The 26,869-nt window shown below is 36.5% G+C and overlaps 1 protein-coding gene across 1 annotated transcript; it reads right to left on the reverse strand.

Annotated features, from left to right (window-relative positions):
- Window positions 1-3,441: 3,441 nt before the first annotated feature.
- Window positions 3,442-26,668, reverse strand: NAPG (NSF attachment protein gamma). Its single transcript, XM_011366150.2, has 12 exons — window positions 26,450-26,668; window positions 22,821-22,888; window positions 20,815-20,899; window positions 20,063-20,080; window positions 19,378-19,408; window positions 15,722-15,831; window positions 15,543-15,609; window positions 15,160-15,230; window positions 9,566-9,644; window positions 7,562-7,641; window positions 6,884-7,013; window positions 3,442-5,794 (listed from the first exon to the last, which is right to left on the reverse strand). The coding sequence occupies exons 1-12, from the start codon at window positions 26,503-26,505 to the stop codon at window positions 5,651-5,653; spliced, it is 939 nt and encodes a 312-aa protein (XP_011364452.1). The 5' UTR covers window positions 26,506-26,668; the 3' UTR covers window positions 3,442-5,650.
- Between the last annotated feature and the right edge of the window lie 201 nt (window positions 26,669-26,869).

Consider the following 26,869-nt stretch of genomic DNA (forward strand, 5'->3'; position numbering starts at 1 on the left):
TGTATCACTCTATCCAGTGATATTTATAAAAGCATCCTTAATTTAAAAAACAAACAAACAAACAAACAAAATTCAATCAAATCCCAAGTAACATTTGCTAAAACTACTTATAAGAAGGAGTTACTGACAGCAATTTTAATCACACTAAAAATATGAAACATGACTTTAATTTTGAACAGAAATCTTCTGAAAGGCGAATTCTACAAGCTGTCTTTGTAATAAACTATTGCAGCATTGACTGTCCTCACCTTTAAGGTTCTCAGTGCAAAGAACATAAGCTGTAGAATGTCCGCATCTTGAACTGGGAAGCCCAAATTCTAGAAAGGGCTTTAAGAGGAAAGGCAAGTTTTCTGAGTACAATTCTATTATTGAAAAGGGAAGCTCAAGTCAACTTTGTTTCCGAGTTTTTCTCCCAATTACCATCACTCCAGTGTATCATCCCTGTGAAATCACAAGCCAAATCGCACCTTAGCTTCAAGCAATACAACAATTTTATGGTTTTGCCCTTACCAGGCCCTGGGAAGCAGGTAGCTGAATGCATTTCCATGTGCTCATGTATTTCTCAGAGCACATCTTTGATCTTAAATGTGCCTTGGCCTAATAACTAGCAGAGCATGTTCAGTCCCTCTAAATCAGGCATGAAGGGCAGGGGGAACAAAGAATCTCACAAGTTAGAGAACATTTTCATGACCTTAGTAATGTCACATGTATTTGGTTTGAAAAGTGTTGCATAAATATTGGTTAACAGAAAATAAGTATGACAAAGAGCATAAACAGAGACAGGACCAGTTCAATAAAAACAAACAAATTACCATTTGTTGAGTGTTTTTGTTCTTGTATTTATTAATATTTACTCGGTGCCTATTATGTGCCAAGCACTGTTCTAGAAAATCCACGGCTCAAAGCCCTCCTCTCATGGAGTTCACATTTCACTCACATGTACAGAAGTCTGAGCCAGTTGTTTTAAACAACTGATTATTCACATTCCTACTTAAAAATTAAAGAAAAAGCTCAAACTCCAAGTTGACCTGCTGAAGGTTCTTTTTTTCTTTTCAAACAAGTAGTAGAAAACTGAGAAACTAGTTCAAGCAACATCTTCTATTAGGTTATCTTAACACAGAAAACATTCAGAATAAATTAATTCCTCTGGGTTTGCTAACTCACCTGAAAATGAGGATAACACAGAACATTTGTCAGAGCTAAATGCAACTGCTGAACTTACTGTTTTCTGTTAAAATCCCATAATGAAATTAGGAAATGTTAACAAAAATATAACATAACTGACCGTAAAAGCTTTAGGGCCTAAATAGATTTGGTAGACCCTAAGGTGGCCAATTTTCCTCCCCTAGGCCTGTGGAGACTGAAGGTTCCTGCCCCTTTGTGACTAGAAGAGTGGAAGTCAAGTGTGTCATTTCTAGAATGGACTACTTACTGCTGGCCGGCACTCTCTGGCCCCTTTCCCTTGTCCTGCCGTAAGAGTGGAAGACATGGACTTATGATGCACATGGAGCATGAATAAAAATAAACCTGTTGTTTTAAACTACAGCATAACCTGGCCCTTCCTAATACTTTTTAAAAAGTCATGCCTCCCTTATCACCAGACTGCATTTTCTGTAGTTGTTTCATTAAGTTTATCAAAATAATGCCTATTGAATTATGAGTTTATCCGTATCAATATAAGGACTACTGAATCAAGGCCTAAAATCTATAAGATATGAAAAGACGAAGAAACCAAACGGGTAATAAAGATAATACTTGAGATCAGGTAGAGAAAGAAATGATCTTCAAACTAGTTACAGGAGCAGAATTCTATCTATCCAAATTAGACTACAAAATGTTGAAAGTGGTTATTAAAAAAAAAAAAAAAAACCTCAAAACTGCATAGGATCAAGTTTTAAAAATGTCCAGAGAGTACGTGGTCCACAGCAACATGAAGCTAAACCCTTATCTAAAAGGCACAGGCTTGCTGCCTCCATTGACACAGTACAAGAACCAAAGAAAAGCCCAAGTTTGCTCATCTGTGGTATGTGGAAAATCATCCTGAATTTAGCAGCCAAGGCTGAAATTTTAGTCTCTGAAATCTAGCTGTGTTGTGGTCCCATTTTGGCCTATCCAAGATGGCAAATTAGTTCCCCTTAATCAGGTTAAATAAATATTTCATGTTGACAAAGTAAGTGAACCCCATGGACAATAAATACTGTTAGGTTAGGAATAAGTTTTATATTTATTGTGATAATCTGTATGTTTATATTTAAGGTTCTTGAAACTTTTAAGAGAACCTGAAATATTAACTTGATTTTCATTTTAATTATTTGTGATTAATTTCAGAATTTAAGTTCACAAACAGTACTAGAAAATTTGAAAACTTGATTTACTATATGTATAAATTGGATTTATTAGCTTTACAAATTAGTTAAGTGCTTGCAAAAATTTTGAAAATTAAGTTTTCAGACTGCTCTAATTAGGTCCCTTAAAAGCTCTGGGAGATATAAAATCAGATATAAAAAATCAGATATAAATCAGATATAAAAAATTGGAAATGTAGTTTAAAACGTTTAAGTCTTAAACTCTAAAGGGATTTAATCTAGTTTGTAGGTGGGGCTAATTATGTTCCTCCTGTGCACAAGGTCTCTTGGCCACTTAAAACACAACACTCAAATAGAAGAGGCTCATTCTTTTTCAAAATCAGTATTTGCCTCAGTCTTTTCTCCCAAGGCATTTTAAATGTCCTTAAATTTAACATCAAATTAAAGTCAATATTGGGCCTTTTACTGGTACTAGCCTAATGTACCAATAAGAAGGTAGAAGAAGATGGATTTTGTTTATCCTTCTAGCTGGCTCTCTGAATGCTGCAAAATACCAGTGACCAAAAATCACACTCAGAACACTCCAAGGTGTCCTGAAAAGAAATGCAAAATCACATTACATCCAAGATCTGCTCCTTCTTCTCCATTACTTCTACCTCCTACTCCAACTTCTATTAAGTCCAGGTATCAAATCATATTGATTCCCACTCTTATGAAGGACATGAACAATATTATAAAGTAGGCACTCAAAAAATATGATTAAGTAAATCCACTGGTAATTAAGGTGCTATCTATGTATAAATGCAGAATGACGCCATTCCACATTAGTTTTCTTAGCCTCCTAATCATGTATTTTTACCGCACTTAACTCAATGCAAGAATCTTCTCTTGGAAGATGTACTAAAGCCTTCCATCTCACCAAGTAGCAGACAGGGTAGTATTATAGTCGTAACTGGGTAAGCAGTTTCTTAAAAAGCCAAGTCGTTTAAAGTAACTCCCAAAGGTACTTAACTCCCAAAGAGCAGAATATACAACTTAAGAGAATGAACAAAATACTGTTCTTGTATAATATAGCTTGAATCATAAAAATAATGGAGAATGTGTCCTTGGAAAAAAATAATCAAAGCAAAATTAATAATAAAAATAATCATACTTGTTTCAGATTTTATTTTTATAATTATCTTCCCATAGAAGCAGTAATCTTCATTTCCATAACAACATTTAATATTCTACTCATCAAAGAACTGGAAAAAATAGGAATAAAGCACAGATTCCATACACAAATACCATACTCTGCATATGTACAATTCAATATATTAAATATATTTTGTAGGCTGACTACACTTACAATATAACGTAACATTGAATATTAATTTCTCGGCATGTTCATGCAGACTTCCACTTTGGTAAAAGTGATAACGTAAGTTCTGGAAAATATTTTTCCCTGTTGTAAACACCGACTCTTCCACTCTGACAATACTCTGAGGATAAAGACCTAAGTCTAAATGCATAAAGGTGGCGCCAACGCTCTTTACTGGATGCCACACAGACGAACCCTGACATCAAAGAGATGTCCACACGTCCTGCACGTTAGTTCTTAAACATGGGCTGGGAGGGTGGAGAAAGGCTGTACTTCCATAAAGCCTTTTATGTCAAGACTCCCTACTGCTACAGAATGCACTGATTCATTCCTTGTTTTTAATACATAAGAAAAGAGTAAAAGTAAAAAAAAAGTCTCCAAGGCCGTAATGGACAATACATGGTCTATAAAGAAATGGTGTAAAATACCTTTAAAATCTGCCAAATCTGTTTAAACAGATTAATTAGCTCAAATAACATTACTGTAAGACTCCTGAAGTTCCTCACTCGATCTAAAGGACACAGCAACAATAACAGGATCTTTGAAATATTAATGTCATTAAAGATAACTGCCTAAATATAGTTTTACTGAGATTGTTCAAAGTTAATCTCCATACAATTATTGACAATTAGCTGCTGCTACCTGCTGAACTATGCAAGTAACTTTAGGAATCGAAATGTCAAATTTATTAGTTTTGAATGAGCTCTTCAATAAAAATTTCCATCACATCTGCCCAACCCAAACACACCTGCCATATGAAGATCTTATTCTAAGCTTTCCCAAGTAACCAACTGCAACTAAGACCACTTGTGATAATCTACCTTAGTGTTTTCAGGAAGCCTAGCAAAACTAAGCACAGTGTACTTGCATCAGGTAGGACTCTATGAAGAGACAGAGACAGGATGGGAATGAACAGGAAACCACTTTGGGTAGTGTCTGCCTGCAGAGTATATACTGCTGGTGTTTGGAGCCTCTTTCTAATTAATAGATTGGGAGATGGGTCTAAGCCATTCAGGATGAAAGAGGAATGCTTTAAAATAGGCTTTTTAGAGGATCAAAATACTGGTAGCACACTACTTGAAATATAAGTACTTCAAAATAATTCTTCCATTTCAGCTAAATTTTTGTGGCATATAGCATCTCTCATGTCAAATTACTGCCCTGTTATAAGTCTAAATGAATCAAAATTTTTTGGAGGGAAAAAAATGTATATATAGATTGACAGGAACACTGCCTCTGTTAGAATGCCTAAAAAGGTCCACATTAGTTCCCGCTTAGTTAAGAACCAAATGGGTTTGGAGACAGTCACTCGGTGTTTTTTCAGGTAGAATGCCCATATTTCAAAGAGAAATGGAAGACATTTACAGAATAACTTTCATATGCTATCTTGGGAACTTTCAAATTCACGTCTAAGATGTTAAATGCATCTTGTATTGGGCTAAATAATATTATAAGGCTGAAAATAGCTTTCTGTCCCAATCTCACATCTGAAAAGATTTAATAATTTAAATGTACCTAATATCATGGGGAATAAATATCCTTTTCAAAACAATTATTTAAAATACTATTTTGTTTAACTAGCAAACTTCAATTTTAGCAGCAATTATTAAAGAAAATGCAAGGAACAATCTTTAACAATAAATTACAAGAGCCCAAGAGAAAAAAATAGCTATGCCTACTGTCCCTTTTATTTAGAACATAATGAGTCTAGAATTTGGCTTGCAAACTTTAAAATCAACTGTATTTAAATGTGACCACTTTTTTTCTGTTAATTCCTGTTGCTGTCTTAGAAAAGCTCTTATGGAAAGAGAAAAAAACTTTACAGGTAGTGGGTAAAATGGGTGATTGGGGGAAATGGTAACTAAAAAATCAGTCTTTATTAGTATTCAAAACCATGACTGCGCTGAAGTCTGAATAAGTTCCTTAGATAAGTTCCAAATCCATGAATGGCGTGTCCGGATTCTCTCCTTTCTTTCGGTAAAGTCTAGCACAGCCCTCCTGCATATTCATCTTCGTCTTCCTCAGCAGCAGTCGCAGTGGTGCCTTCAGGCTTAGCCTGTGGTGTTGCTGCCGCTTTCTTCTTGATTCCCCCACCTGGAACCACCAAACTCAGGCCCAGCTTAGCATACTGTCAATGACAAAGCATGTTCTCAAAAGCTGGACAGCTAACATCTCCGTAGGTGATGTCTCAACAACAGAATAAAAGGTAGTTCCCAGCTCTCTACCTCATAAAAACCAACACTACCACTTAAGAAGGAAAAACAATCATGACAAAAGTCAACACTGCTCTGCTGTCAGATGGCTCATAACCATGACGTGACAAGTACACAACTAGCAAAAATGTCAATTATACACCACGCTTAGGAATTTGAGATAATTAGGACATATTAAGTTAAGTAATATTTGTAGTTCCTACAAAATAAAGATCTGCTGAATAAATGAAGAGTGTAAGCTACGGACAATTCTTTAAGAAAATATACAAATTTATAAAAGCCTATTAAGAATTTACCCAGGAAAAAAATGGTTCTTCTATATACACTGTGATAAAAAAAAATTAAAGGTTTGCAAGACCTTCAAAACCTAAAGTTGCAAGACCAAATCAAATGAACAGGTGCTCACAAATTTACTTCAAAAGGGAGATCTGAAAGAAGAGAAACCCACTATCACAGCTCACTTTCTGTGTATGGAACCGTAGGAGGCTGTTTTGCAAACATGGCCTAGTCTATTCTTTATGACAAGCTGAGAAGACAGGGACCATTTCCTCTGATGAGTTAACTGAGGCTTACAGATAGTTAATTAATAACCTGCATCACATAGCTAGCTGTCATAGAAGTGGGATTCCAACAAGTACACTGAATTACAGAGGCTACTGTATGATGGGTCTCTTTCAGTGAGCCTAAAAGAAACTTAAACTAAGCAACCCATAGACGTCAACAGATGGAAGCTGAAAAATGGGGATGAATTAAAAAATACACACATGATTAACACAGGTAGATGGATAATAACTGGCTGTAAACCCAATGGTTGACATTCGAACATTCTAAACCTACAGCAACATTCAGAGTAAATGCCAAGTTCCCTTTTGAAAGGTATCCTGAGGTAAAACAAAAAACAAAATAGAGGAAGAAAATCTCATAAGTCTATAGGAGAAAAATATCTCACTAGAAGCCTCTACCATTCAAGAGGAAAGAAGAAAGCTAACAAAAAGGCCACTTACATCATTGTCCATGTACTTGAAAAGTGGTGAGTTGCAGACCTCTGACACTTGATCTTGGTCTTGCTGGTCATATCCTTCTAGAAGCTGTTCCAGTGCAGCACAATCTTCACTCCCATTGAAACCTGGAATGCTAAAGCAAGAAAAAATCATACATCCGCACCTGTTCCCTCTCAACTAGGCATCCCAGCTGGTGTTTGGCAACATCTGGAGATATTTTCAATTGTTATAAGTGGGCAGAGGTCAGGGATGCGGCTAGACAGTGTACAATACACAGGACAGGCCCAAAGAAAAAGAACTATGCAGCCCAAAATGTCAACAGTGCCCAGACTGAGACTGCTCATTTTAAATATCTCTAACAGGAAAAGCCCCGATTCTGATCTTCCTGTAACACATTTTGCAAACTTTACTTTTGTTTGTTCTTTTTTCCTTAGAAGGCAAATATAACAAAATCATGCAAATCATCCATGCTCATGGAAGTCCTCAGGAGAAAAACACACAAAAGAACACAACTTGTAAAAATCCTGCTGTAAAAGCTGAAATGGTAGTTAAGTGCTTTTATCACTGTGAAATTTATTTTTTTTTTAAAGTTTCATGACCAGGAATATTTGTCTAAGCAGTTATCTCAGATTTATAGAAATGTTAACATTGCAAGTCAAGACAATGCTGTCAACATCTTACCTGTAGCTTTCTCTGACACATCTTTCCGCAGCCACATAGTCATTTCTGTGGAGATGAACTAAGACTTGAGCAATTGTTTTCTAAAACAAAACAGGTGATTATGGTCAAAATTTATATCAATTTAAGTCAATTTCCTGACATCTGGAATTTAACTTTCTGAGTATTGGTTTTAAATAAAGAGATTTATAAATTCTACAGTAACTTCCACAGGACATCTGAGGGAAAATATCCTGATATGCCGTACACCTCAAACTCTAATGTACACATAAATCACCCAAGGGTCTTCTTAAAATGAAGACTTTGATTCAGTGGGCCCGCAGCAAGCTTGAGATTCTGCCATTTCCAACGAGCTCCCAGGTGGTCCTGATACCGCCAGTCTGAGGACCACACCTGGAGTAACAAAGGCTTAGAACGCCATCACACATTTTAAAGAAAATTTCTTTTAAATATCTATACAGGTCAAATCTTGAAAAGAGAATAAAAAAGGGAGGACATAACTCTACAATTATACTTTGGAATTCTTAAACAGATACTAGGAAAAGTGGAATGAATGAAAACCAAATAACAGAAGCAATGATACCATTTATAAGGCAACAAAAGCATTAATAAAATCGAAGATATGACTATAAGTTCTTATGGGTAAAATAGCTCTTCACAAAGTATTTTTCAATCTTTTTATTTCTATTTTTCTGATACTTTATTGATCTTCACATTCACTTACTCTTTGTCATCTCCATTATCACATTAAGCCTACGGCAGTATTTTATTTCAGACACTGCTTTTTCAGTTTTAATGTTCTCATTTAGTTCATTTTTATGATTTATATTATTTTGAAAAAAATCAGTCCTTGTCTATTCATTCACCTGTGTTTATCTTTGCCTCTTATAGCAGTTATGATGACTACTTCAAAGTCCTGATCTGATCATTCTAACAGTTGGGTCATAACTGGGTTGGCATCAGTTATCTTTTCTCCTGAAAACTGGTCATATTTTCCTGGTTCTTTCCATGTGGAGTAATTTGGGACTGTATCCTGGGCACTGAATCTTATACTGCATAGACCCTCCTATAATTCTTAGGAGAGATGGATTTCCAGAAGGCAATCACCCCGTCAGGCTCAGACTGCATATTCTATCTGCTTTTAATGGACACTGGCTCTAGTCTTAGTATAGTTCCCTGCTCTGCTGCTTGGGCTCTACCCGACACATGAGCCCTTCAAGGATGCTATGAGCCCTGGACAGTGGTTTAATCTTATTGTAGTTCTCAAAGCCCATGCTCCGCTGCTCTAGATCTGACCCACACATGTACAGCTGCAGAGTAAAACCAAGACTTGTGTGGGCACGTGTGCGTACACTCACTCCCTCACTCGGGATTCCCTATTCCAGCTCCCCTTTCTGGGGTTTTCTCCTTGCTGTCTTAACTTATCTTCCCAATTCCTCTGGCCAAAGAGGTTGGGTTTCCTTTGGTGTTCTATCTGCCTGTGCCACCACCACAGCTGTAGCTCTATGACTACAGCTATGTGACCAGCCGCACAATCATTTCTATGGAGCAAAGCCAAGGGAGAAAACAATGGGGCCTCCTTTCTCAGTTCCTCTGGTTAGAAGATGGGATAGATGGTTCTTTAAAAGTTTTAGCTGCTGGAACCTCTGCTGCCCAGCTCCATAATTGGGGCTCAAGTCAATGCCGTAAAAGAGATAGGGAAAAACCCTTGAAACCCACTCTTGTACTGGCTGCTTCTCCAAGTGCTCACTCCCCTCCACAGTCCTCCTACTCTATTTACTTTTCAGAGTCCGAGGGTAATTACTCTATATATTCTGTCCAGAAATTTTACTGTGATCAGCAGGAGAGACAGGCTACAGTGGGCTTACTCCATCTTGGCCAAAAAAAGAAGCCTATAAAGCATTATTTTAAAAATAAATATCCATGGAATCTGGTCATAAGTACATGGTTACACCAATATGAAAAATTACCTAAGTAAAGCCAAAAATAAGCACTTTCAAAACATACCTTATAACAAGTTGGATAATTCTCAATTTCCTTATAAATATTTTTTTCTTTCTGAATAGAGAGAGCCGCTTCATCAAATCTAAAGACAAAGAAATGTAAAACAAGGCAAGTCTAAATCTATAGCAGAGGTCATTCCTGTAATGCATTTGATATTACAGATTATAGAGAAATAAAGAAGTTATCAGGCAGTTTAGCAACTGCTTTGTAACCCACCTTTCCATGAGCTCTGCTCATATGGCTTGTCTTAGTAAATGCTCGACTTGCCCTTTTAGGAGTCAACCCGACAAAGCAAAAGAACTATGGATAGGTTACTTCAAATAGAGAGTTTTAAATTTGGTAAGGATCATTCATTAGTTGGTATCTATTGAATTCGACAAACTGCTTTATTAACATTTGTGAAATGTATTAGAAAGGCAACCCTCAATTTAATCATCCCAGATATCTTTCCTTCCATCCAGACATCACAGGAGCACTCTGTCCACACCGTCGCATACTCCACTGCTCCCTAGGTGAGCCCTAACAGCACTGGTGCCGAAAAGGGCGGCAGCAGAAGGCAGACAGGCAGAGGGCTACAAAAAGTCCTTCCTGTCACCTTTGAGCCTCAACATTCATCTTCTTCCATCTACTTTCACACATTTTCCTTTTCTTCCACCCCACTCAGATGTCAGAATGAAGAGGAAAGGATCACCAAAAATCTTCCTCTGATCCTCTAAGGCCCTACCTCTTTACCTCCCAGCCCCAATCCCATCAAACTCTAATCAGAGCCTCACCTCTGTAAGCTGTACTATACTCAATTCCAGGACTCCTTTACTAGCATCTTTTGACTGGATGAATTTTGGAATCTTCACCCATTTCTCTCATCCTAATAGCCAAAAAGGGGAAGCAGTCTGCACTATTAGGATACAGAGGGAGAAAGATGTTGCTGTGACCCAAATTAAAAATATAAAAAAGATGCAGTTATTTTTTGTGTTAATTATCTTTTTAAAATATTTGCATATAAGTGGTGTGGTTTAACTCACATTATGAATTAAATTGAATCTTTGTGGGCTGCGCTCTGGCAATTTACTGTCTCATAAAATAAGACTCACTAGAGAAATGCATTCTGAATTTCCAAAGATCGACTTACTAAATTGTAGGAACAAAGTCAGTTTATAAATTGGGCATGGTAGCAGAATTAGTTCTCCAAGATTCTCTTACCTCATATACACTCCCTATTTAACCCCCCGCTTGAATATGAGATATCATTCCCGAGAGTAGGATACTAAACAACTGACTTTGAGTGAATCATTCACTCAAAGAGACTGTCTAGATAGGACTGACCTAATCAGTGAGCCCTTGAAAGGTTATAGATTGGGTGTCAAGACAACTGTGCTCTTGCCAGCCTCAAAGCAGCAGCAAGCTACCATGCTGTAAACCATCCAGAGGGTATATGCCAAGGAACTGCAGGCACCTCTAGAGCTGAAAGTGGCCCCTGGCTGAGAGCCAACAAGGAAACAGGAACCTGTCCGATAGCTGCAAGGAAAGGAATTCTGCCAACAACCAGTGAGCCTGAAATGAGGTTGCAGCCTTACCTGACACTGTGATTTCAGCCTGGAGAAGACCCTGAGCAGGGGAACTGGCTACACAATGCCAGACTTCTGACATACCAGACTGTGAGACGATAAGTGAGTGTGGTTTTAAGCTACTAGGATTGTGGTTATTTGTTGTGCAGAAATAGAAAATTAATATGGAAGGATTAAATGTATCACTTGTAATTGTGACCATGAGTTTATCACAGATCTTGTTTTAAAAAAATAAATTACATCACAACATTCTATGAACACAATATCCCAATTATATCCTTCAAGTACAAATCTCAATAGTTTAAGCTTTTCATACATTTAGCTATAAAGACTATATTCTTTACACATGATTTATTTCCTTGGCATAAAAACAGCATTTCCACGTGCTAACACCTACCTAGCAAAACAGCCATCCAAGATAAACACATTGTACTTATACTGGTTTGGCTAAAAAAAATATTGATTAACTTTGCTAAAAGTCCATAAAAGTGACATACAAAGCCACCAATTTCCCAATGTATCCAGAAAATTATTTATTACTTATAATGAAACACAGAGGTAATTCTCAATACTCCTAAAAAATAAATAAAATGTATCTGGTTTTGCTGAAAAGAGAATTTTCATTTTCCTGTAATTCAAAAATAAAACAAAATGTAAGCCCTACAAAAGTTATGTGTATATGATAGGAATTTGTCATAGGACCCAACTCAACCCCAGCTTTCAATGGACACTCCCTCACAATGACTCAAAATTCTCCCTCCAGCCCCAACTACCTCAACTGCAGAATATATTTTTAACTACCTATGAAACTTTTCAGCCAATTCACTGTATTGCTAACAGAGCTTTTCATCATTCTCCAATAAACCTAGGCATCACACTGGACAGGACACAGTTATGCAAGACAAACCTAGTGATTATCCTTAATGAGTTCCTTCCCGCCCCTCACACGTACATCTATTCCTTCCTGTGTTTAAAATCATGTAACTGTCTCAGACAACTGGTGGGAAGTACTTTTTTTTTAACTAAGAAAGTCTTACAAGTGGGAGTGACTGGAGTGGGGTGGTTAACTAAAATGGAAGTTTAATTATCCTCCTCTCTGAGAATCACTGCAAAGTTCTGAGAAGCCCCTCTCCAGATTAGGGTCACCAAGAGCCACCCACACAGTGTGCCAATCTGCTCAACTGCCTTAGGGTACCTTAGGTCTTCTCTGCAAGGCAGAGGAACAGAAAGCCTCACAGTAAGTCTGATCAACTTGTTGAAAAGGCCTTTCCCAGGAGGGAACAAAGGCAATGGTCTAGGACTGATTTCAGGCCTCCCAGATACAACCTAAATGAAATCTGACTCACATCTGCATTACAACTGTCCAGAAGTGAAGGAAAAGCAGAGTAATATCAACATATTAAATAAATTATTTAGCTCTTCAACACTAAGACATTAACTATTGTTAAGTTAGAATTAAATCTGACAGTCTTAAGTTAATGTAAGAAATATAAGCATATTACCTAAATATAACAAGCATAAAATTTCAAATTTCATGCCATTCTATTAAATATTATTAAATTACTTTTAGTTCTTTTAGGCAACTGATAGCATCAAATTAGATTGTAATCGAAGTATATATTCAAGATATTCAAACAGCGCATAAATTATCTCAATTGCCTTTCTATTAGTACAGATTCTCCATGTGTTTCTTACCCTACACTCCCTAAATTCCTGAAAGAACTACTGTGGCAGCTGACTTTTAATTCTCTCATACTACATGCACCCAGCAACGCTTTTCCAAATACCAAATTCCTTAATATTCCTGAGTAAATTGTAATCTATTTTTACATTGTTACACAACTTAAAAAATATTTTCATAAAATTAATTTTTGTTCAAACACTGCACAAAACACTATCATTTTTAAATGTATTTTTACTAAAAAGAAAAAAAGCAATAAAACAAATTCATAAAGTAAATAAAGGACTTATTGGTTGCCCTAGATTCATAAATGTCCACCTTTCAAGCATAGCCACATAACATTCTCACTCCTGCTGCTCATTCGATTCATACTACTGGGGTAGGAATAAGTGAGAAAAGGAGGTAAAAGGATTCCGGATGTGCCTGTCTGCCCTGTAATTAAAAGGGTCGACGTCACCATTCCCTGTTTCTATAGTTCAGGGGCCCTGCTCACAAGGGTCAGAATCCAGGTACCATCTTTCAGTTCAGCTATTCTGCAAGAGCCTGAGACCACCACCATGAACAGCTTTGTTTCTATAGAAAATCCTTTCAGAGACTAAACTCAGCTTATTAGAACACCATTTATTAGTTGGAAATTGCCAGAGATTTCAATCATTTTAATTTCTAAGAAGCCAAGATTAAGATGAATAAAGGTAATGTGCCTCAAGACATTTATAAATTCTGCCTCATATTTTAATACAAAGTCCTAATTTAAAAACAAAATAAAAATGTTATTGTGTTTAGACCAACAAAAAAACTAATCAATGAAAAAGGTCTTGTAAACAGGTAACAAGTGTCGAAGATGTTGTGGGGGAAAAGGAACCCTCATACACTGCTGGTGGGAATGTAAATTGGTACAGCCACTATGGAAAACAGTATGGAGGTTCCTCAAAAAAATTAAGACTAGAATTACCATATGACCCAGCAATCTCTCTTTTAGATATTTACCCAAAATATTTGAAAACATTTATCCATAAAGATGTTTGCACCCTGATGTTCATAGCAGCATTATTCACAGTGGCCAAGACATGGGAACAACTGAAGTATCCTTTGACAGGATTGGATAAAGATGATATGGGACATAAATACAATGGAATATTACTCAGCCATAAGAAGAGATGAAATACTGCCACCTGTGACAACATGGATGGAACTCAAGATAATCATGCTAAGCAAAATAAGTCACAGAAAAAGTTGAGAATTATATGATTTCTCTCATATGAGACATAAAACTGAAAGCAACAAAAGAACAAGACAAATAAACAGAGATTCATGGACATGGACAACAGCTTAATGGTTAGCATAGGGGAAGTGGGACAGAGACAGAGGTAGATGAAGGTAAAGGGGATCAAATATGTTGACAGAAGGAAATTTAACTTCGGGTGGTGAAAACACAATATACATATGACATACTGTTGAACTGTACACTTGAAACCTATATAATTTTGTTAACCAATGGTCATCTAATTTTTAAAAAGGTCCTATAAAGTCATATATTTAAATGAGAATGTTTAATAATTATTAATTTTATATTAATTTATTCTGGTACTACTCTAAATCTGTTTGAATTATATTTTAGAAACTGAGTCTCCACGAAGAAAAAGTTTAACTCAATCCCAAGAAGAGATCAATAGATTCTTCAGTCATTTGTTTTTCATTCCTTGACAAAACATATGGAGAGGTATGGGCAAATTTCAATTAAAATGATCTTGATCTATCTTTAGACTTATCATTTCCTAAGGGTGTTTATCTTAAATGTCATTACACAGAATTTTATTCATGACAGAAATTGTTTACTAAAATTGAGATAACGTAAAAAACAAAAGGAAAATTCAATAGGGATTCCAGGTTTCTAGGGTCCAGTTGTTTGTGCCTTAGGTCATATGTTTAAAAGATACAAAAGTAAATACATTATCTAGTGATACTATTTAGCTGTCAAAAAGCTGTCCATTTTCATGGGTGAGCATTTAAGGCACCTTGTTACCTATACCTACATAAACATTCCTCCTCAAGCAAGAGACATTATAGTCTAACTAAATAGCAGATGAAGAAAACTGCTCTTTCTCATTCTGCTGAGCCAGTTCTTAACCAATAAAAGCATAATGCGTGATACATTTTGGGATTACACTTTAGAAAAACAGCAGCTTTTTTAATATTTAACTCAATGTGCCATCTTATAGACATCAGTTTTTCTGCTGTGTGGCCTGCTTATACCAAAATAGATTAACAAGCCAATCCCAAAAGTACTTAATAGTTCCAAACATGAGCTAAAGGTATACATGGACATACATGAGCAGTTTCAGTAAACTTACCTGCGTCCTCGTACCAGTAGTCTGGAGGCTTTTCCTAGCAATTCAACTGCCTGTCGTAAACGTTCTTCATTCTGAAAGAACCAAGGAAAAGACAGTGTCGGCTGCTTTAATGCAGGGCTTTTTTCCTCCAATAATTATCGGATAAAAAAGTAATGGCACTTGACTTGGGGATTTGGGGCGGGGAGGGCGAGGGGAACGGGGGGTGGGGGAAATGACACCAAAACTGCTAGTCCGTGTCATTACTATCTAACAGAAAAAATAGAGTTCAGTTGTAAGTACAGAAAAGTTTTAAGACATAGCTGCATTTCTGTTTTCCTACATATTACAAATCTAAATATTCTAAGTATTCTTAAACAAAAATAAAAAATAAAAATCAAACTTACTTCAAACACATTAGCTGTCTGCTGATATAACTGTACAGCTTTTTCTGGATCTACATTTTCTATAAGCCTAAATTAGACGAGAAAATTTGACTTACATGAGAAAGACAAAACTTGTTTTTCAAAGGACTTTATTAAAACACAAAGACAATGACTTCTATACAGAGACTGTGCATACTCACTTTCCAGCTCGCTCCAATGCCATTGCTGCTGTGTCAGGGGTGCCGTTTTCTAGATACATCATGCTGGCTTTCTCAATCAGCTGAACAGCCTCTGGTAGTTTCTGCATCTCCTTTAGGTGAAGGATATAGCATAGATCAGTTAAGTGCATCACCTTAAGAAACAGAGTTAACAATCCAAAATTCAACTATATTATCCCTGATTCATAAAAGTAAATGATTCAAAACGTATACAATAAACATACTTAAAATAAAACGCCTTCACATGGTTATTCTACCCATCAAGTTTCATTTAGCCAAAAGTTTATTAGTTAATTCCTAAACAGTTCATCATCATTTCGCAGTGTGTCAGGGAAACTAAACAAACAGTGGAAATCAAAATGCTTGCCCTTTACTGTTTTCTAAGCAGTCACAATTCTTTGAACATTTACTGAGTCCGTACTATATACAAGACATATGCCAAAGGCTGCAAACTGGTGGCCCAAGGGCTGCATATCATTTCCAAGTGCACCTTACTTGAACCAGTCAGTATTTTTAAGTCATATACTTTCACAAAAGTTGTTTTATAACTTCCAATTTAAAAAAATATCAAAAGCTATGGCATCAGTAGATTTGCATTCCCACGTGGCAATAATACACTAGGACTGCATAGCAGCTGTCCTGCTGGAGGCGTACCACTTCATGAGGTAGCCGCATTTCCCCCCACTGGCTTCTTTCGTTTCAGCCACTCTCCTACACCCTGAGTTCATCTGAGTTTGCAATCTGCTTCCATGCTAAGTGTCATCAACAGAATAACTCTATATCTTACCATTAAATCATAAGTCTCAGCATCCTGTGGATCTCATATCTAATATCTCTATTTCAAACTTTAAAAAAAAAAACTTAAAAAATTCATTTAAAAGCTAGATAAAAACTATACAGGCATGATTTCCTTAGGGTTGACATGTTGTATCTTAAAGTAGGCTCCAGGCTGACATCTTGTGGATTGTTTTCAAGTCTGCCTATTCAGTCCCTCACTAAGCTGACAAATGTTTTAGGATGTGAAACTTGCTTGTCTCATTCTTACTAATTTCAAAATAAAGTTTTAAAATTACTATTTGGCTATGGAGCTAAATAACAATAAAACAGACTGAAAGATACTATACAAAATATGTTGCTATTGAACTCAAGTGGAGTGGTATCAGCTAATATATCCTCAAAACGCAATAAAAAAAAAATCTTTTATGTTATAGAAACCAAAGGTCAAGGAAAGAATCAAGCGTCCACAGTATATGTTGAAGGATATTTGGTATGAAGGAGAGGTAAGTCTCTAACAAAATCTATTTCACCCACTTTAATCCTGAGGGGCACTTTGGCTTTTACAGCGTATTTCTTCTCTCAGTTCACTTACCCTTTACTTAAATAAATATATACTGAGCATCTACAATAGGCAAAACATTGAAGGGAATAAAAAGAAATATAACACAGGGTACTATCCTTCATGAGTCTTACCCTTGTTAGATAAGACATACAGAGCAAGAACCACATGAACTCGACATGAAATAACCATCTAAGTCACGTGTTTAAAAATCAGTAAATACATCCTCCTGCTTTTGTATCAAATCAAGCATGACTACGAACAGCAGAAGCCCAACCATAACACAGACTCCTCTTTATTAAAAATGATGGGCTGCCTACTCTTTAAAGTTACACGATTTTATTCTCTTCATCATGTTCTTCTAATATGGCAAAATCACAAAGGAGAAAATTAAAATATGCCTATTTTCAGTGGCTTGTGTACCTTAGGCACCTTATTACTTCTGTGGAGCAAACAGGATATGAAATCATAACAGCTGTAAAATGACAGAAACAGAGGTTGATTCAACAAGTCCCTGTGTCTTCCCCTGTGCCTCCACTTACAAACTGTTACTTCCAAAGCCTTGTTAGAGGATGAATGTGAAGGTCTGTATGACAAATAATGGAAATATTAGCTCACAGAAGTAACTATGGGCCATGTAGCTCAAGACTTCTACTAATGACGCCAAAGACTGTCCAAAAGCATTTAATTTAAATACAAGAGAATGACAGAAAATATTTTCTTTTGTCTTTCCCCCTACTCATTCAGTTTATTTTTCCTTCATTCAAAGCAGTGCCTTTCAAATCCTCAAATTACACTGATATTAGGGCAACAGAAATGATTTTTCATAACTTTTGATGAAAACTAAAGCTGTAGCCTGGCTGTTAGAGTATAAACTGAGGTTGTGAGGATTACATATCATTAGTGCGCTAGCATTTCTGTACTAAGGTATTATATGCTAATAGTGGGCAGAAAGTACACAGGGACTACACGAAGTACCACAGTGCGTCCTTGACTCAGGGGGAACTGAGACAGGAGGCAGGGCAGACACCTGGCTCCTTCAGCTATAGGAAAAATTCTAGTTGTTAAGGACTGAGGCCAATAACCTGACTTGTATCACCAAGTCAATCGGACTCCTGTGTTTCAGCTAGAAAAGCTTTATTACAATGGCTATATAACAGTTTATCATAAATATTTTCGTTATTAAAAATATAGACAATTGCTATTTTCTTAAACAATGTAGCAACAAACATCCTTATGCATAAATCTATGCTATCTACTTTTAGATTTTATTAACTCTTAAATTCTTCAAATCTTTTAGATTTTATGAACTTAGAATTTATGAACTCTTAAAATCCTTGATACATATTATGAAAGTATTTTTTTAATGACATTAGAAAATCTATGAAAAAGTTAAATAAAAACAGTATTGTACAAAACTGTGTGAAGAACATTAGCAGTTTTCTATATATATGTGAAAATGTACATGTATTGAAAAACAACTAGAAAAAAAACTAAGCATGTTAACAGCTATTACTAATATTCTTTCAGTGTTTCTAAATGTTCCATACTGAACATGTATTTCCTTTAAAAAATCAGTAACTTAAGATTATAAAAGTTGTAGAAATTAAAAACAAAATAAGTTCTTACAACGAAGCTTTACAATAATTCAAAATAACTTTTTACCATATTAGAGAACATAAAAACGGAAAGGAAAATGTCCTATTTCAATTGCCACTGGCATATTTTGAGAGTTTGTGTCATAAAGTAACACGTTCAGTCTCATCACAACAGGATATAAATCCTCAACCTGTTTTTAAGACAACAATATGAAAAGAGGCACAGGCGCATCAGCCAAAATATTCCATTCAAAAATAATCAGTTATATAGCAACAGGTTAAGTCTATGGTTCTCTTTGATGTCAACTGATATTTATAAAACAATCAAAAATCTCTCTATAGCCCATGGGTAGTAAAAAACATATACTCGTAAATTTTTAATATATTAAGATGTCCTACAGTTCTCGAAAGTAGGGAAACCTCCTGCATAGCTCTGTTTAACGATACACTCTCCCCTGGTTACAAAGCTTAGAATCTTGTGGTTCCCATTTCCCTCCAATGCAGTCTCTAAAATTTCACTTTTAAAACTCCCTGTTTTATGACACACACAATGTACCCTATGGGCCCAACTAGCATTGCTTTGGACAAAAAATCTTAACATTTCTCCCCTTATAGCAAAGAGACTTTTTAACCTCAAGAAATTTACTTCAATACCTTGTAGTTAATTCATTTTACCTAAAGAACAGTTGTGACACATTACTGACCTTCAACATCATGCCAGCTTGCTCATAAGCTCTGCAAAGAAAATATAATTTCTCGGATGAGATCTTAAATAAGGGGAAGGAGAAATTTTCTATTACAGGTAAGGGAATTAATTTCACTTTCAACTGGCTCAGGCACTATATATTACTTTAGGTTTGTACTAGTCCACGACATATTTTTTTTTTTTTAATTTTCGTAGGCAATAATAATGCCTTAGAAACATCAGCTATCTGAGTTGAAGGGATTTCATTTTGCAGATGCAAAATTAAGTATGACTCAAAAAGGTTAAATGACTCTTTGACAAACCTAAATCCAAGTTTTGAAACAAATACTTTCCATAAACACAAGATAAAGCATCCTACTTTTCTCTGTAGGCACTAGTAACTACCAAGAAAGAGGGGAAAAAAGAGATTCTAACTTGTTTTTTCTTAGGTTACTGAACATAATGATCCTAAAAATATTAGGGTGAATTTAATTTAAACACAGTATATTTAAGGAAAGAGCTTGGTTTTTAAGGTTCAGATGACTACTGAAATGAATGGAAATGACTTGTATTTAAATCAATACAAAAGAATTCACTATTTACGAATTTATAATTTAGGAAAAAATTACTGACCTGTGGGAAAACGGCAACATTTAAAACATAATAATTTGCAAACATGAAAATGTGGGAGAATATTTACTTACTTGGCAGCATGAAAAAGACTGAATGGATGTAACAAAGCCAAAATTAAGGAAAAAAAGCAAATCAATCATTTCTAAAGATTTACTATTTAAAAGACAAAGGTAACTAAATCACTGTCTCAGCTATAATCCAAAAAGCAAATCCTACAAACAAGACTACCGGTGTAGTCCTGAGAGACATCACTTAGGAATAATTCACAAGAACAACACATAGATTTTAAACTATTATGCTTTATAATAGTTATGCATTCATTTGAAGAATTTTACTAAAATGCAAGGTTATGATAACCATAATTAGCAAGTGAGACAAAATAAACATTTTCAAGTACAAGTTCTAAAATATCTCAGGAAAATGTATTGTTTTAAATCAGTTATAAATCTTATTTCAAATACCTGAAGACTATATTTAAAAAATATTTATACAGCAGTTTGCACACCACCTGTGCTACCTCTTCATTCATCAGCACCTGTCTACAGATTTCCCTCATTTCATCCCAAGTAAAACCATCATCAAGCACATTCAGAAACAACAGAAATAAACCCTCAAACGTAGCTCTGCAAAGCAGTACGGGCCTTATGATCAAAAGTCTCTATAAATGCTCCTACAGAGTTTACATATACAGAATTTTTCTAATCATTTTCTAATTTAATGCCATTGTACTCCACATGTAGCAAATGTATAATAAGAAAAAAATAATTCATGTCTTTCAAAATCATTGAATTGTCAAGTCCTTTTTAAAGGCTGAAAAAGATACGCCCTGTTATTCTCATGGGCAACAGCTTCTCTCAGGCAGGCATCTTTTGCTTGCTCAAACTGTTTGGCATTTTTGAAAGCAACAGCTGAAATAGAACAACAAAGAGAGACTTTCTATTTCCATCATTTTAAAAAAAACCCTCAAATGAATCATTGCCAAAATATTTATCATGTGTGAAGAATTAGAAAATATTTTAATCAAATATTAGCTTCAAAAAAAACTATAAAATGCCATTTTTTTTAAAGCAATTTTCTTACCACTTTTTTATCAATAGCTTAGTTATTTCCAAAAAAAATTTTTTTTTTTTTAAATTGTAAACTATTGGCTACAAATTAGTGCTACTTCCACTAAAAACCAGGGAGTCATTCTAATACCAACATCTAAGCTTTGAGAAACCAAGGTTACATCAGCCAAAACAATACGCCCAAATAACAGGTACTGTCACAAAAGACAGTGACTTATTTCATCAGTTTTTATATTTAATCAAAACAGTACTTTAGTTATAGCTTATTTCATCTTTTAAATTAGTTAGAAATAAAGCCCAACACATTAAATTTTTTTTTTTTAATAATAGGCCCCCTCTTTGACATGGCCTTTAAATGAATGTCTAAAAAATTAACAATGCATTTTTAAAATAAAGCTCTTGTACTGTTTAGGTTTCCATGAAAAAGAAATCTCAGCATCCGAAGAGCTAAAACATATTGCTCACTATTGTGTCATCATCAGAACAAAACAATTAGAATTGGATCTGAAATATGGTATTAAAGATTTTGGCAAACTTACCAAAGGCTGCTTACAAATAAGTAAAAAGGATACTGCTTTAAAAAAAGTTATGTTAAAAACACTCTTAAAATTCTCTTTAATAAAATACTGAAAATAAACCACCTACTGAAACTATTTCCCTCTCTGGATTTCTACATTTATTCTACTGATTAAATGTATTTTGCATAACCCATTAAAAGAAAATAAAGGATGCTTTAATGGGAAAATCTGACCTGAAATATTTATTTTTGAAAGCAGCTCATGGTCTTAAATGCATATACAACAAAAGTATTCTCGTACGAAGTGTCTATAAAATCCATATAGTTTGAACTTTTCATAATTTTGCTTTTAAATATGATATATCATTTTCTTTTTAAATATGATATATACTCCACATTTTAATAAAAGTGCTAAAGACTCATTTGCTTTCACTTTTATTAGAAAATAAAACCTTTATTGTACTGATTAGTTTCAATTTACCCAATGTCTTTTTCTTTGGTGATATACTAAAACTAAAGTTTTCCCAAAGCACAATACCTACATGATCTCTGTGCTAGGGTAACAAGTGTGGTCAGTGCTTATTACAGCAACACAACTATAAAATGTATTCAAGGTACTTTGAATTGTATTATGCTTTATATCCAAAATAATAGTGGATATGCAGAAAGCAATTCCATAATTAAAAATACTAACTTTTTAGTAAAGTCCCTGTCTGTTGCTTATTTCAGATAGTTTTTATCTTATATGCAAATTTATTCATATATTTATGTAGCTTAACAGTACATGAAAGTTTATCAGTGTATCTCAAAGTAAGGCTCATGAAAAAACATGTGTCAAACACATCATTTCAGATCTGCTTAGAATAAGGCTAAACGATTTTAAAAAGTTAAAGAAAACCCTTTAGTCAACAACAGGAACTATAATAGAGGAATAAGGCAAAACTCTTGGAAATAGTATGCAACTGACTGAAGTTCAAGAATATATAAACAATGCTAAAAACATGCAGCTGAGTACTGCCAAGCCTATCCATCTCTGCTGTCATGAGAATGAGGCAGAGGTAGCCGGATCTCTGACTCAGCCCTCAACACATCTGAAAATAACAAGTGGAAAAACACAAGGGCTTGGGCACATTGTTGTTGTTGTTTAACTATTAGAATCTTATAGGAAGCATTAAGAGTAAGCATTATACTGAGAGGAAGTAAGCCTACTTTACAATTACACATTGCAGTTACAGTTACACGTACCTGCTTTTCCATATTCGGAAGCGGCACTGTCATAATCTGGCTTCCACTTTAAAAAACCAGTTTTCAGGCTAAAGTGAAAGGAAGACACATTTAACAGATTTTATCAGTCACATTTATAAGTCAGAACTCTGCTTGTAATGACTTTATGGGTCATTAAAGAAAGGTACCAAGTCCCCACCTTGCTCACCTCCATCCAACCATAACAATTAAGTACAACCTCACCATTTTCCCTCCCACTGCCATAGACATGGTTTTCCTTCTTTTGACCTGTATAACATGGAAGTACAGTAGAGATTCTCAGTGCATGGTACTCAGACCAGCATTACCTGAAAATATGCTAGAAATGTAAATTGTTGAGCACAGCCTCGAAAATACTGAACTAGAGACTCTGGCGTGGCAGCAAAAATCCAGGGTATAACAAGCCTTGAGGCACATTAAAGCCCGAAGCCCACTGAAGCACTGTACCAAATAAGTAGAGTGAAGCTCAGGAGAGGCTAGAGATAATAACTGAGGAGTCATCAGCATATGCCATACCAAGAGCCCAATTAAGATCCCCTAGGAAGACCTCAGAGAAAGGGCAGAAAGATTTAGGAATACAAACATTCAGAGGAACAACAGAGGGGCTCACCAAAAAAGGGTGGGAACTAGCCACCAGTGAACAGGAGAGTTATCAGAAAGACAAAGATGTTATGAAAACAAAGAGAAGCTGCTTTCCAGGATCACTATTGGCATTTCAGATACCAACCAAAGGATAATCAATTTGGAGTCCTTATCTTACTTGCCCTTTCTGCAATAATTTATTTTTCTTTTTATTTTGAAATAATTTCATATTTCCAGTTTAAACTAACTCTATCAAGCTTGGGTGTACATAAGAATTGCTAAATAAACACCATTTTAAATTCTGAATTTCAATTTGATTAGTGAAAGCCTGCTTACCTATTACACTGTTAACTTCAAAGACATCAGGGGAGGACCTTAACTGAGAATGGAGAATCCCCGAGGGCCCTCAGAGGTACACCTTCATTTGTGACAGTTGTGTGAATTGCCCATCAGCCCTTTTAAAGAACATTTTTTGCCAATTAATTTAATATTTGTGTTTGTATGCGATTCAATTTGGTAACCAATTTTTCAAGCTTACAAAGAATATTATTGCTCAGAGAAATCTTTCAATTGCAGTCTATCCACTCTAATCCACGATACTGAAAGTACACAAAAAAGCAAAAATTTAATCCTCTACTCCTACCTCAAAGCACTCATTATATTCAATATACTAACATGTTTTAAATCCCATCAAAAACAAGATATAATCATTCAAATGTCTAATGGGTTACACAGGAAAGAGCTAGAAACTTAAAAATATAGCATATCATCCCCAGTCAACTAAGCACCTCTAATTAGGAAGAGAGAAGACACCCTGGTTAATTTAGTTTAATGGCTACACCTGTTACAGCTTCTGACTATTTTTGTCAAGAGTCAATAAGAAAATTCTGTTGAGGCCAACACTTTGATCAATTTCCATAGGCCCAAAACCCACAAAACTACCACCTGTTTGAGGGGATTAATTATAATTACAAAACTATTCAATAATATTGAACCATATTATGATTAGAAGATGAGAAATACCAAATCTCTCCTAAACTCCGGGCCCATTTTTCCTGCCACCTATTGAGCAACTCTGTCTATAGGCATTTCAAACATAACACATTCAAGCCTTAATCCAACATCTCCCTGTCTCAGCCCTACCCACCCATCATGTTCATTGGTCTTGTTTTGGCTGAAGGTCTCTCCTCTACTTCACCTAGGGGTCAAGCCTTTCTCTCCACATCCAGCCAAGTCATTAAAGCTTGTCAATTCTGTCTGAGGAATGTCACAATCAAGCCCCTGTACTGTTGCTTTAATTCGGGCCCTTGTCATGACAGCCTATTGACCTGTAATGCAGAGATCACCCTTCAGGTTCTGCTGTCCTCTTTCAGGCCTCCCATCCTGAGAGTAGCAACTTTTCCTTATACTTTATCTCCACTGAAGCCACTGCATACCTCTATTCTAACATTCAATACTTTCTTTTTACTCATCTATTTACTTGCCCTCCTGTGAATCCTAAGCTCTTGAGGAAGAGACTACTTTTTACCTCAGTAACCCCATTAGCCGGTGTAATGCGACGACTTCGTAAATGTTTGCTTACTGAATATGCCAAAGTTCTCACTCTCCTCTCCATTCCCTTGTCCTTTCTCTACCATATTTCTCTTGCCAAAAAATAAATCTAACCAGGTCCCGCTGGTTATTCAATCTTTAGAAAAGCTAAAGTTCAAGGCCATTAGAGGGGCAGGGCAGCCCCTTCACAGTCTGGCCCCAACTCTTCTCCACTCTAGCTCAGGCCCGGGCACTACAACTACTCTACAGTCACTATTCTCCCAGCACATTTTTTAAGACTGTGCTCATTACTATATTGTGTATAGGCTCTCTCACAGGATTTTCCCTCAACTAAAAATTTATTTTTCAGGCCATGCTCAGAAATCACCTCTGTGAATATTCCTAAATTCTCCCAGGCAGAAATAAACTTCTCTGTGTTACCAAAGCACAGTTAACACAGCTTTGGTAAAGTCCTTATTACACATGCTGTTCTAATAATATTTTTGTATCTGCTCTCAATAGATCATTGTGGGCACCTGCACCAAAAAAAGCCCCAGTAACTTTCCACAGTGCCTGGAAGTACATAATGTGGTAAAACAGAAAGAACCTGAGTTTTTCCACTGGTTGAAAACTGGCTCTGCCATCTTTTCACTGTGCAACCTTGGATAAGTTATTATGAGGCTTCTCCAGGCCTCATTTCCTTTTCTGTAAAATGAGAATCTCTATTTGGTAAGTTGTGGGGATGTCAGATTAGGTATGTGAAGCATCTAGCACAGAACACAACGAGGACTTTTAGTTATCTCTAACTGCCAGATAAAAATTTGTTGGAGCAATGCAACCGAAATGGAGGGGAGCGTCAAAAACTGATCAGGCAGAATCAATTCAATTCCGCAAATATTTCTTGGGTAGCTACTACGTACAGTGCCGGAAGCTGGCTGAACAAACATAATAAAAGTACTAAGGAAGCGCAGTTCTTGCCCCCAGAACAGTATAAAGGGACATGACAAGAAGTCACCGAGGAAAATTCAGGGTAAATCTGTAGCCCAATCCCTAACACAAGGTAGTCTTTTAGAACAGTGGTTCTCAACAGGGCGATTTTATTCCTCCTGGGACAGTTCTGGTTGTCACAAATAGGGAGGGAGGGGAAGGGTGCTACTGACATCTCGTAGGTAGAGGCCAGGGATGCTGCTACACATGCTACAAGGCACAAGGTGGCCTCCACCACAGGGAATCCTCCAGTCCAAAAGGCCGAGGTCGTGAAACCCTGTTCAGAGCGGAAACTGCAGCAGAGTATTCCCCAGCAGAGAAGCGCGGACTTCCGGCGCGCGGACCAACCACGCTTCCGGAGGTGCGGTAAGCGCAGCCCTCCCAGGCCGCCAGCGCCACCCCCACTCGGTTGCCCCCGCGCCCTCCCTCCAACCCCGGGCACCAAGCCCCGGCCAGACCGAGGCATGGCCCCAGAGCCCGTACAGACGCCCACGCTGGAGTCTCTCACTCACTATTTCTCAGCTTTGGCGAGGTGCTCCAGCCCTTCATTTATCTTCTGAGCCGCCATCTCCACAGCCCGGCCCCTGACGTGGAGGACGACAGCTGCCTGAGTAGGCGCGGGAACGCCTAGCAGGAAGCCGGGACAGCGCCACAGCCCACCAGCTACAGGGGCCAGCAGGGCTCAAACCTAATATGGCAAAGTAAGGCCCGGAGATGGTCAGGGTGCGACGCAGGCCGAGGCCGCGCAGGCGCAGAGAGCCAGGGCTCGTCAGACCCGTGGGCTTCTCGCGCAGGCGCGATAGGGGAACTGAAGATGCTTCGTTATTTATTCATTCAATATATATTTATTGAACACCTAATATGTTTCAAGCACTACTCTAAGCACCGAGAAACAGCAGGGAGTACAGGAGACAAAAATATATGTATACCCG

This window comes from Pteropus vampyrus, unplaced genomic scaffold, assembly GCF_000151845.1.
Source record: "Pteropus vampyrus isolate Shadow unplaced genomic scaffold, Pvam_2.0 Scaffold122, whole genome shotgun sequence".
NCBI lineage: Eukaryota > Metazoa > Chordata > Mammalia > Chiroptera > Pteropodidae > Pteropus > Pteropus vampyrus.